The 13,578-nt window shown below is 24.6% G+C and overlaps 1 protein-coding gene across 3 annotated transcripts in view; it reads right to left on the reverse strand.

Annotated features, from left to right (window-relative positions):
* Positions 1–503: 503 nt before the first annotated feature.
* The window catches only part of LOC129610773 (ras-specific guanine nucleotide-releasing factor RalGPS1-like), a 45,946-nt gene continuing 32,871 nt past the window's right edge, over positions 504–13,578 (reverse strand). Inside the window, exons 1-8 of one of the 3 annotated variants that reach the window (XM_055523483.1) lie at positions 8,785–8,814; positions 8,466–8,690; positions 7,708–8,345; positions 6,374–6,695; positions 5,801–6,252; positions 5,157–5,357; positions 4,527–4,634; positions 504–2,397 (exon numbers count right to left, since the gene is read on the reverse strand). In XM_055523483.1, coding sequence (XP_055379458.1) covers positions 1,746–2,397; positions 4,527–4,634; positions 5,157–5,357; positions 5,801–6,252; positions 6,374–6,695; positions 7,708–8,345; positions 8,466–8,525 — 2,433 coding nt within the window. In that variant the 5' untranslated portion in view covers positions 8,526–8,690; positions 8,785–8,814 and the 3' untranslated portion in view covers positions 504–1,745. Of the gene's footprint in view, positions 2,398–4,526; positions 4,635–5,156; positions 5,358–5,800; positions 6,253–6,373; positions 6,696–7,707; positions 8,346–8,465; positions 8,844–13,578 lie in introns of those variants that run through there. The other 2 variants (XM_055523482.1, XM_055523485.1) reach the window with 2 other exon arrangements.

Here is a 13,578-nt window from a genome sequence, read left to right on the forward strand (position 1 = left end):
TAAATGGTCTTTATTATAACACGGGTTGGGTATAAACTTCAATATTTTTACATAAACTGAAAAAAAAGAAAATAATAGGTAATTAGCTTCCATCTGCAACTACTTTCCAAATATTACTAAAAAATCATATTTTTTCTTTTTAAAATTTGTAATTATTATTAAGATTAATTACAATTTTAGTAAATATAATTCTAAGTTTTTCAATATACATATTTAAATATATGCATAAATAGCTACATGTATATATTATATAGGTATATAAGTATGTAACTACATATAATATAAATATGTATTTATGTATATTTGTGTGTATACAATTCATATTTCAATATAATTATTAAGTTACATATACTATTCTATATAATATATTCATACATAAATATAGATATATATACGGGTATATAAAACAATTCTTTAACTTAAATTAACTGTAATCTGTATATTATACTAATATATTTATATACATCAAATTATTTTAAATGATAGTATTCTTTGTATTATTTTCGACTTGCATTTAGTTACATTATAGAATAAATTTTCTATATACATAAACGTTGAGAGAGCTTTGTTTGGCTAAGATTTTATCTTAAATTTTATAGTAAATGTAATATGATAGAAGCTCAAAGTAGTTATGCATATACGAATATATCAAAAGTTATTTTAACGAAATTTTTAATTTAAATATCAACGATTTATATTAACAAATATTAATAGAAATATCAACTTACATTAAACTTAAGATAATAGTTAATATTTTTCGAAATAAATTTAAAAATCATTGCTTTCTAATTTAATATGCGTATTATATGAGGACAAAACTAAAAATTAATATACAGTGAAAAGTAATTTTTTAATCCTACCAAAAAATTTTAGACAAAAACGGATAAACTTTATTATGCTGTATATTTTTTTGAACTCGTTAACTAACAGTATTACAATAAAAAGAATAATTGTTCATTTTGATTTTTATAATTCTCTTTTTATTAAAGCCTCTATTAGGAATCATTTATATTATTTTAATATATGTATGTATTAATGATATGAATTAATTTAAATTTATTTAAACGAATTTCTAAAGAGTAAAACAAAACTAGATAATATATTGAAATTTAAAGCTTTGCAACCAAAAAAAAATTTTTTTTGACGCAAGTTGTTTCTTTTCAGTCTTTTGATAGTCGATGATGATGACAATAATACCATTGAGTTTTATAAGATTTTAAGCCTATTATTTTTATTTTTAAAAAACAGATATGAAAAATTTGTGACATGAAGAACAAAGGATTTTTTATTTTTATACATTTAAAATTTTTATAAAAATTCTAATAGCATTAATAACATTGTTAATAGTTACATTATAATTAATTTTTTAGCATAGATAATTTCGATTTAATAATTCAATATCGATTTACTAGTTTTAATAGTTATATAAATTACTTTTTCAAGAGCAATTTTATAAAATCACACACAATAAACGATAATACGAAACTATTTTTAAGCATTTTGCAATTAAAAAATCATAAAATGTAAAGTGAAAATTTTACAAACAAACTTATGATTTAACAGATTTTCAATAATAATAATTTGAATTTTTGTCAGGGTATTTAAACTACGCTCTTCAAATCACATAAAGTTTTATTTTAAAACAATTAGCAAAAAAAATTTAAAAGCTAATATTAAACTAATCAAGTTTCACATAATTTTCTTTTCTTTATTCAGGTCTTGTCGAGGCAGGCTTACAAATAATATTATTCAAAAGACATTAAATTGGCTGGTAGTGGTCTCTCAAAATTTTTGGATGACGCTTTGCAAATGGCTGTTACCCATCGTTCGGTCATATTCACACAATCTGTACGAAATTTATAAACGGTACCTAAAGTTGGATTATATAATTCAAATGTATTTTTGTGTTTTGAATTGTCTGAAACTTGAGCCGACCAACCATCCAATGGACAGACTTTACACGGCTCACGTTTAAAGTCTGTTCTTTCAGAACCTTTAAATGATTTCGGTGGGAAATATACCAATGAATTAGCCCAAATTTGTAACCAGTACCGTTGCCAAGATACAACAACAGGTTTTCTACCTTCTTTTAATATTGTTTTACGTCTTACGCATCCTTGAAAACTTAGCGACTGAAAATTGTAATCTGCAGCATCAATATCTAATGAAAATAAAACACCATCAGAACTTCCAGTCGATGTTGCATCTGATGCAAGTTGTGTTCCACTACTCGGACGTTTTTGACAGTGACTATTTATTACTTGATCTTCAAGTACCGAATCATCAAGTAAATGGCGTGGTAATTGATGAATATTGGCAAGACATTCTGAACCATCTGCTGTAACAATTTCTGGATGATGATGATGATGATGAGTACTATTGAACTTCCCAAAAATGCTACAAAATCATGATAAAAAAAAGAATTAAAAACAAATTTTAAACTTTAATTATTCGAAATATTTTAGAGTACAAATAAGGGAATTTGTACTATGCGAAAAGAGTGAAAGAAATTACCCTACAATACAATTAAAAAAAAACTTAAAACAACATGTGAACATGAGAGGTGATTTCATTTAAATCGTTTCAGTAATAAGAATTTATTGAATTCCTACCCGCAAATTCACTAGTTTTTAAGAAAAATTGTAAAAATTTTTAATATGCATGAATTAGAATGCAGGTCAAAACATTTGAAATAAAATGAAACCTAAAGCAATGTTTTAACAAAATGTTATAAAACATGATGTGAAAAACAAAATAAGTTATCAAATATGTAATTTATTTTATGATAAGGCAATAAATTAAAAAAAAAGTAAAATATTTCACAAAAATTTGTTGCTTGAGTGCTTGAATGCATTTTTCTTACAAGCAAAATTCAAATTGAAAAAATAAAAAAAAAAATTGGATTCAAAGTAAAAATCATTTATGTTGAATTAACTCTATAACACTAACGCTTGTAATTTCCATCTAACTTTTGGCCAATTATCACATTCTCCTAAAATTTCGTGTTAATATTTAACTTTAATACTTACATTCTTTAAATTATTTAGAATACTTTTGCAAATTTCAATTTAACAATTTATTTTAAGCGTATGCATATAATATGACTGTACTTTTACATTTTAATTGAAGAAAATAAAGAATTATGACAATGAAATAGCTTTAAAAGGATAATTTTATAAAATTTTAATATAGCTACATGATAATAAGTTGTATTTTACTCAATAATAGATTTAAATATTCGATACATTCCAGGCTTCTTTTAGAAAAATGTTTTTTTAAACTAAATGATTTTTCAACAAAGTAATAAAAAATAAATCAAAGTATAACTTTAAACTATAGAATATTAAAGGTTTGCTGTAGAAATATATGCAAAGCGTAAATGAAATAAAAAAATTTAGAGAAACAGAATATTGAAAAAAATTCATCGTCTAACAGTGCTATTGATAAGAAACTTTATTTTTCTATTGTTAATTTGTTTACTTATATTATAAGTAGTCGACATGTTTTAATAAACCAATTTTTATTCACCAAATATTTATCAATAAGCAGCTTTTTCTATTTATTTTAAACACAAATTGTTAATATGTTGCATCTTTATTTAACTTACACTGCTAGAAAAACACACAAAAACGCTATACGCTAAGAAAACATAGTTTTTGATTGTTAATTCTATTTTTTACTAACAGCTTAATCATAGTTAAGAAACAGTATGAGTAAAATATTAATTTAATACTTTTATGTAACAAAACATATAATTTGAAATTTTAAAATATTATAAAAAATATATAATATGTAATTAGATTAACGTTGCAATGAAAGTAAAATCCAAAAAAGAATTAATACTGGATCTTTAAATTTAATCATAACATTTGGAAATAAATTACATGTGCATTATACATGTAAAATTAGAATAGAACTAAAAGAATATATAAATTTAAACTAATTTACGAGAACTTCGAACTTGAAAAAAATTTTATTGAAACCAATGTGTTCAACTTATGCTCAAATTTAACAAGAGTTTTAATTTAAAAATAAATTGTTATTTCAAAATTTATAACAAATTGGACAAGAGCCACAAAAGGACATAACCTTTTCCAAATCCGCAAGGATAAATTTCTGTCTAAGATCATGCGTGATAAACATAATTCAAATCCAAAAGAATGTATTATAAAACTTCGGGTGATATATCGAAACTTTATTCTACAGTTTAATTTTAATAAACAACTAATTTTGTGATTACATATCAAATTCTTCTTTGTATGCATAAGACAAAAATAACTTTTAGAAATGTGAAAAGTATTAAAAGATAAAATTAACACAATCATTTTTTAGAGTTTGATAACAATTTGCAGTTTTTTATTTACAACAACAATATATCTACATATAATATATTTTTTGATCTCAAAAAGATTTCATTTCCATATAATAAAAGAAAACAATATTTTTAACAGTATATATGTACATAACATGTAAAAATTTTTTAATAATTTTAATATTTTTTTTTGCAAATTTAAATTAAAACTCACCGACATTTGCATCGTTTATTCGAAATAGTACCAATTCCAGGTGCAATAATTATTATCGGGCATTGACATTTTTGATAAAAATTTCTAGGTAAACTTGTACTACGAAATCTATGTATATGCATGTATATATGTATGTATGTATGTGGGATTATTAATATTTAAAATTTCGTTTAATTTGAATATATAAAATTAAAAAAATAAATGTTTTGTTTAATACAATATAAAAAAAATTATTCGTATCAATGCATCGACAACAATCAAAAACGAAACGCATAAAATGTTGGCAAATATAAGCAAAAATACATTATTACAATTGAAATAGAAAACAAAACAAAGAAAAATATAATTAATTTTCAATTAAATTATGAATATATTTTCAAAATTTATATTAAATTTATGTAGTATATGTATGTATGTATGTATATTTATTAAATAAATATATTAATTGATTTGATTCTCTGAATTTAACTAAAAAATAATCAGATGAATTTTTATGAAATATAAATGAAATTATGGCAAACAATAAAAATGATAATTATATCTACATCCTTTTCTCTAATATTTTCTGAGTAATAAAATAAGACAAATTCAAAGATAGATTAGCTCAGTCAGTTTTATTGTATTACTTACTTTGAACCTAAACTTCTACATTTTCGATGTCCTGGAATGAATTTTTGAGCTCCGGTGTTTGATATTCTGACAGAACCAGTTTTTGCTGGTGACAAATTTAAGCATGCCAATGCTGGAGCTGCATCAACATTAAATGATTCTTTTGAACTACAAGATGAGGAGCTAGGAACAGACGATGATGGTTCCAATTTCAAAGATTTCCTAAAAATGAAAAAAGAAATTAATATTTTTACAATAAATAATCATGTTAATTACTTAATAATGTTATAACATAGTTAATTAATAATATTTTTTTATGCTTTTAATTTTATTATTAATCAAGTTTTATAGCACAATTGAAATTATTTCTCATACTTTTAATTTGTTTGTAAAAATATAGCAAAATATATGGATACATATGTAATCAACAAAAAACATTTCAAAAAAATTAAAGGACAATTTTTAATTTCAAAACTGAATAATATAAGAGAATATACTTTATTCAAATATTTAAATATTTGAGTGTTTATAAAATACTTTATATTTTTTTTGTGCAAAATTAAATACGAAATGTGTTTCTCTTATATTTCTTAGGGTATGGTTTGATTTTTGTTTACTTCTTTTCAAACCAAATTCTATTAAATTTATATTCTACTTGCACTAACTTGTATTGATCCTCTTCAAATATATTCTGCAACTCTTCAATATATCTTATAGATTGTAAATATTTTTGAGTCCTTTCAATTGGTACAATATGTCGATAATCTGAATGTTGATAATTTGAAATCATTCTCAATATATTATTCATCTTATTACGCCTTTGTTCTGGTTCTAGTCCCCCAGAATGGGGATGCGCTAAATCAATGTAAATCAAATCAGTTAAATAGAGCCCTAGATATGGTATACATGGTAAACGTAAACTTTCCAAATATTCACGCAAATTTTCCCAATTATTTTGATCACTAAAAATATCAGCTAAACGATCAAATGATTGCTTGTCTTTTTTAGAAAGACAGGACCAAGTTTTCTTTAAGCGATATATACTAGCTGATTGCATTGCTGATATTATAGCAAAAAGAGAATGCAAATTATTCAATTCATAAAGTTTTTTTGCAACCTAAAAATTAAAATTTAAGACTTTAATAAATCACAAAAACTATTTATGATTTGAAAAAAGAAACGCATTTAAAGATAAACAATGTGAAGCGTAAGTTTTTTATAGTGTTTGACATATTTACCTTAATAAAATGTGTCAAAATTTCAGCCCGAAATTTTGGCGTATCTCCACTTAAAATTTCTTGCACAGTCCAAAAACTTGTGTGATTAAATCGTTTGGTAAATGCAACAATATTTGGTGTGTTTACATGTTTATCTTTTTTAGTCCAAGCGCAACTTGTTAATTCGTCGGGTTGTATTGCAGCAAAACATGGAAAATCTAAAAGTGTTATTTGATTTGCCAGTTCTTCAGCAGAAACCCTCAATGCACTCATAATAACTTCATCATAATTTTTTATAGAAGCGTTCGGTGGCAAACTTTGAGTTTTTGCTGGTGGGGTTGACCTAAAATAAAATTAAATATCCGTTCAAAAGTTATTCGGGCAAAATTGTTACTTATGTAATTTTTTTTCATTTTAATTGACCTCCCACGTAGTAAAATATTTCTAATTCCTAAAGGAACCTTTTTGTGATGTTTCTTCATTTCAAAATGAACTTTTTTTCATTTCAAATCAACTCAATTTTAATTTACAAAAGACATTTCGAATATAATTGAAATTCTACTTTACAAATTTTATTATATATTTTTAACTTCGTGAATAAGAAATACTAAATTTGAGGAAAAGTTCAGCCGTACTTGTACTAGAATGCGTAAAACAAGTTTATTAAGTTCCATTCAGCGTTCAAATTTGCAATTTCTCTAGACATTATCTTGTACCTAAATGAACGGTTTCTTTTGAGAGTAAAAGCTGGAAAGCCAAATTCGGCAAACAAAATTTTAAAATCTGAAAAAATTTAAAATGAATCACTAATTATATTATATAATGCCTTGTATTATATTACTATTTTATATAATATCTTGTTTACGTGTTCAAAATGAACGAAATGTTAAATAAAAAAGAATTTTCAGTCCCTTTAACACAAAACTGAGGGAAGAAATTAGATCCGATGCTTAGAATGCTCTTATGCCTCTTACATCAAAAATTGGGACTTTTAAATTGGGCAAGATTTTTGGAACTTTCTGAATTTTTTTTATTCCAGGCAATGATTTTTTCTTATTTTAAGTTGAAATAATCTACACTATTGTTTCACTTAGTTTTTCATGTTATCAAATTTATAATTAACTCTTTACATTTTTCTGAAGGACTAGGATTAAAGCAGAGGTATAGGGCAAAAATTTAAAAACTATGTTTTCTACTATACATTTAAAACCTACACTTTTTACGTAAAAGCCACGTAAAAAGCAATACACGTTACAGTTATTGCTCCTATCAAAATAAAAATTAACTCAACAAAAGAATAAAGTCAAATAAATTGAAAAACTCAGTTTAATTCAATTGCAAATGATTATATTTACCCATAATGATAATAACAACCAGAAGTAGGTGACGAAGACATCGCCGTTAAACATGCTGAACCCAAAGCAGAACCAATTGAATTTTTTCTTCTTGAACTCTTTCCACTTCCAGAGCCGTTGTTACTTCCACCAGATATTGTTATACCACGTACAGAAATGTTATCACAGTCTTTGCTGTTATTACGACTCAGAAATGAACCTCCACCAGGAGAAATAGTGCTATTGCTGTTTATGCTATTGTTAGCAACTACTGAATTAGATGTCTTATTACTATCTCTCTTGTCAGAATATCGGCATCCGCTAGGCAAATAAAATGCAGATGACAATATTCCTTCTTCTGTTGTTGAAACAGTAGCTACACCGTCTGACTGTTGAAATGGTTGTTTAATACCATTTTTCATTGTTATCGATTTACTTGGTGACATACATTGATATTGATCAACCATATCTCCACCATTATTTGAAATAGAACTTAAACGATGCTCCCGATAATAGAAATTATTCCTAGATTCTGGTGTATTATTAATTGTTGTGTTATTTTTTAATGTTGGTGAATTTGATAGTGGGCCACTATTGTTAGATATGTCGCTATTTGGTGATTCGTCACGTAAATTTCGATAAATATAATTTTCACTGTTCTATAATTAATTAACAATAAAAAAAATTGAATAATAAAAATTATAAATACTTTAATTAAATAAATGAAAATTAATATTATACTTTATTAATTAAATAATTAAATTAAAAGGAGTGCTCACTTCTGCAAATCTCAGACTGTCTGATGATAGTTCTCTTGAAATTTCTGAGTACCGCATCATGGCATTAAACTGAACATTTATCTAATTTTTAATCCTGTTCAATTCTACTATTTCCTCTGAATTTGTTTTTTGGTTGTCGTCAAATGTTGAACCACAAATTGTTTTAGTTTTAATTGACTTAGTGTCCAAAAGTTGTAGGCAAAAGTATAGATATCTATAATATTACTACAAGATTCCACAATAAAATTTTTTAAACTTTCATAATTTAGTTAGTTTCAAAACTACAATGTGGCGAGAGCTATACAATAATATATTTCACCTCTATAATTTTGTATATTGTAATAATTTATCAAAGTAATTCCGCCAATTCGAAAAATTCTGAAAAAGAAAAGAATAAATTAAGTAAGAAAAATTACAAATTAATAATGAAAGACTGAAAAAATGGGATTTAAATACATATGCGCACAATTGAAAAATTTAAAATTTATCATTTTCTGTAATGAAAACCAACTTTTATAAACTAATATAGAACTTAACGAACTTCAGGACTCAGGAGTTTAAAAGCTATTGTTTGCGTATAATTGTGAATTTTTTACAGAAAAATTTAGATTTTTAAAAGTATAGAACAGAAAATAAGCAACTACTTTGTTAAAATACAAAAAGAAAATTGTTTTGGGCATATGCTGTTAATTTAATTCAATATGTTATTGAAATTTTAACTTTCTTAACCAGTTTGTTTCCCAAGACTAGTTGCTACTCTTTTACAAATAATAAAGCATAAACCAACAATGGATGTTTTATTCTTGAATGCGTAAACCTTCTTACATTAATGCAATCTTTTAATTTCATGTTGGTTTTTTATGATGGAAAACCGTTATTAAATTTTTTACTAAAATTTGAAAAAGAAAGGTTAAACAGTTTGTCTGCACAAAATGAAGAACAATTATGTATTCTTATAAGAATGTATTTTTTCGACTTGACGGCAGCACATGCATATGGAACTACTTTATACTCGTATATGCATGTAGGCAAGAAGAATTTTATAAAATTATTAACATGTGTACAGAGTGACCGACTGTATTTAAAAGCTTTGGTTTGTTTATGCTTAAATACATCGATTTTTGGACAAAGTTATATTGTTGTAGATACCTAAAAATTAAGTATTAATATCAAAATGTAAAAACACAATATATAGTTTTCGAATTGTAATAATTATACAAAAATTTATTTTTAGGCAATATATACATATACTCTTCCTAGCATCATATTCGCAGCATCAACATAATTTTAAGTGTTCTATACCTCTATTTTACTAATATTAAATTGAAAAGTTTTAAATTTGCAAAATAAAATTAATTTTGAATTACGGATCTATGTTGAAAACTGTAATAAAGTAAAATTACTTCAAGTTATGCATCTTAGCGAATTATGACCGCATTCAAATTGCTAATAAAGCCTTCCAAATACATATACCTAGTTTAAAGATCCTGTTTTCTGATTTGCATTGTTCTTTTTCAAAATTTTAAGCAGTGCACTTCTATCTGATGTTATTGCTTAAATTTTTTGTTGTTCAAATAAACTTGGAATTTTTTGAAAATATCTACGTTATTTGTATTATTTCCCAATTTCAAGAGGAAAGAGGGCATTTTCAAGGATTACAATATGATTTTTCGTACAACATAATTCTTATTCAACAAGTTATAGTTTAAGTATTCCTACTACACATACAAGTAATATTTATATACATATGGTATGGTTAAATAATCATTACGCAGTTAACCTAAAAACGTTAGATTTAGACACACTGTTTTTCTCTCTCATCCATATGAAATAAAACAAACGACAAAAGAAAAATGAAAAATAATAATAAACTGCTGTAAAACCACATTAATGTAAGAGAAATTTTATAAGAAAAAAGACTTAGTAAAGTAACAAAGAAAAGAAAAGTTGTAGGTAGCCGGAAAACCACTTCTTGTCTATCTTCTTGAATTCATTTTTTTCTTAACTATATTACAATATTCAAAATATATTCAAAAAGAAGTCATGAAAATACTTTATTAACCAAATATGCACATATATGTTACATATGTATATATAGACAATTTAGTATTTAATAATAATATGTGTTTTATACGTCTTTAAATTTAAATATCAATCCAATTAGTATGTAAATCATAGTCGAATGAATAGAACGAAAAAACTAACAACCCGTGTAAGTTAGTATATACTTAATCAAATAAAGTTAAATTTGTAACAAAAAAAAAAATCAAGTTGGAGAATGTTAATCCAAAGGTTTAGGTTAAAGAGTGCAATGGATCATAACTTTTTTCAAACATAAATAAAAATTAACCGGAATATATGGAAAAAAAAACTTCGATTTCAATGCAGTTAAGAGACAATAAGAAAAAAAATTGAAAATTAAACAATGGCTGCAAAACAAAAGCATTTTAATTTATAGTTGACCCATTTCATTTATAGATTTAATTTTTTTTTACTGTTGAATAATTATTTACGGTGCAGTGTACCAAGAAACATCTATTAATTCTTCAATGATAAAATTCGTATACTTACTAGCATAAGTACAGATTTATATATCATAAGATTAACAATTTCTAAAAACTATTTAAAAGCTTTCACGATAAAATAAGAAAATGTTCATGGATGACCTTTGTTTACAACGAGAGATATTTTAACACACAAATTTCTGTTTGCAAAATAAGTTTCGGAAGTAAGTTTCAGTAATGTCATAAAGCGTTTCTAAATACTACGAAAAAAAAGAGCCATTTAACTATATATTTTTACTCAACTACTAATATTGATTATTTTATTGACTATGTGCTATCTCACGATAAAAGAAACAAGTCGATACTTTTCTCCTTTTTTGGAATTTAAAAAATTGGTTTCAATACAAGAAATTGTCAAAAAATGATATTTTCGGGAATTTATAGGTTAATTTTTTCTAAAGAGGGGTAAGGTAGGCAAAATTTTTCTTTTAGACTTCTAGAGAAATAGGTTTCTGAAAAAACTAGGATTTATTTGTACATAAATAAAATTTCAGGTTTCTATCCCAAAAGGTGTAGAAGTTTTGTAAACAGAAGCACGGACACAAGGACGGACCGATAGAGTTAAACTAATAATAACATAATAACTTTTTTCGATTTTGTTGATCAAGTATTCAACTTTTAAAAGTGGCCAAGTATTCGGATCTTAAACTGATGGTTTAGATTAAATTTAAAAGTTCAAATTAGAAAATTCATCATGATACAAAATTAAACACAAACATCAAAAACTTTAAAATTGATACAATAATTGCATGAAATCAGATATATGGTAAAATTATAACAAATATAAAACAAAATTAAATAAGCCCAAAGCATCCCAACTGAAGGAAGGTTGATTTGAGGAAATATCATTAACTTTTTATTTAAATCCTTTGACAAGCGTCAAAAATTTAAATTTAAAAAAAAAGTATTCTACTCGTATTTGGTATTTTTTACTCAATGCAAAAAATTATTAAATATTGCATAACTTGAATAAGAAAAATTAAAAAATGTTTCCCTAAATTTAGCTATAAATAAACACTAAATACGTACATATATGTACATATATGTGTACATACATGTACGTAGAAATTCCGAAAATGTATTTGCATGAATTTAGCGAAATCCGAAATTGTATTTAAAGTCGAAATAAATTGTCAACGTGTGCTTGCTACAATATAAAACCGACATACATATATGTACATACTTGTTTGTCACCAACACATAACTATCGTAAGTAAAAACAAATCGAGTATTTTAAAAAATTTTTTAAAAACTATTTATAATCGTGAATGTTTTGCATCGTTACATATGTGTTTACAAAAGTAGACAAAATAAAAGATAAAACAAAATTAAAAAAGTACAAAATTTTAGGCAGACACAAAGCCTAAAATTAGGTATTTGAAAGTTTTCCTTTTCTTATTTTTAATCCCAACTGAATGAAGATTGATTATAGGAAGCGGCATTAACTTTTCCATTTAAATCCCTTGACATGGTAATTCTTATTGTTTGCGCTATCATATTGTGATTCTAAGTGTTATTATTTTAACTCAAAACGGTGTCGAATTAGTTCTTTTTAGCTAACTTCAAAGCAAATGTTGATTAAACTTTACCGTAAATTGTGCAGATAAGAATTTTTGTAATATGCAAATAATTGAAAACTTTTTAGCGTCAAAAAAATATTTATGTTTAAATTTCTTACATTAAGTATACATAATTGGTATTATATGTATTGCTAGATGTATTGATGCTTACAGTTTATGATCAGAAATTGATATTACATATTCTGAAAAGTGTAATATGAATTTCTGATAACAATTTTCCTCTTTTTCTTTCGTTTCTCTCCATAGCAAAAACGACAATTTTCCACCTAAAACGACAAAAACAAATTTATTGAAACCAAAGAATTTTGATGGCCACTTTAAAAGTTCAAAACAATAGTGACCTTTGCACTCAGTACAGACCTAGAAATGATCACTTGCAAAATCATGTGCCAATTTAAAACAACATTTCCAATTACTTATAAAAAAAACAAAAGCGGAAAATTAACGTTCAAATATTATAATTAAATTTTGTTAGTGAAAACAAAAAAAAAGTTTAATGATTGTGAAAAAAAAATTCTTTTATATAAAATTAATTTTATATTTTTAATTGAATTGAACCTAATTATGCATTTACTTTTACGCTAATAATATAATTTAGCTTTTAAATCACTCAGGGACTGAATTTTCAAAATTCTTATTCATTAAAATTGAATTTAAAATTCACTTTTTAATTTTATTACACGTTCTATTAATAGCGTTTAAGTAAATTAAGTATTAAGAAGTAATGCATTAAGTAATTCTAAATTTTAAGGTGAAGAAAGAAGTTTAACCCCTTGAATACATATATACCTTCAATTCAAAACTTATTCTTTTGAAATCAATTTATTCGTAATAATTATTAAGTTATTCGTTTATTAAGTATAGTTAAATTTTATTAAGTATATCAATTTAAATAACAAAATTTAATAAATGTTTAATTTTTATTTGTTCGGTGCAACTAAGACCAAAAGTAAAAATAAACAGAGTATA

This window comes from Condylostylus longicornis, unplaced genomic scaffold (genome assembly GCF_029603195.1).
Source record: "Condylostylus longicornis isolate FDR11 unplaced genomic scaffold, ASM2960319v2 ptg000048l, whole genome shotgun sequence".
Taxonomy (NCBI): domain Eukaryota; kingdom Metazoa; phylum Arthropoda; class Insecta; order Diptera; family Dolichopodidae; genus Condylostylus; species Condylostylus longicornis.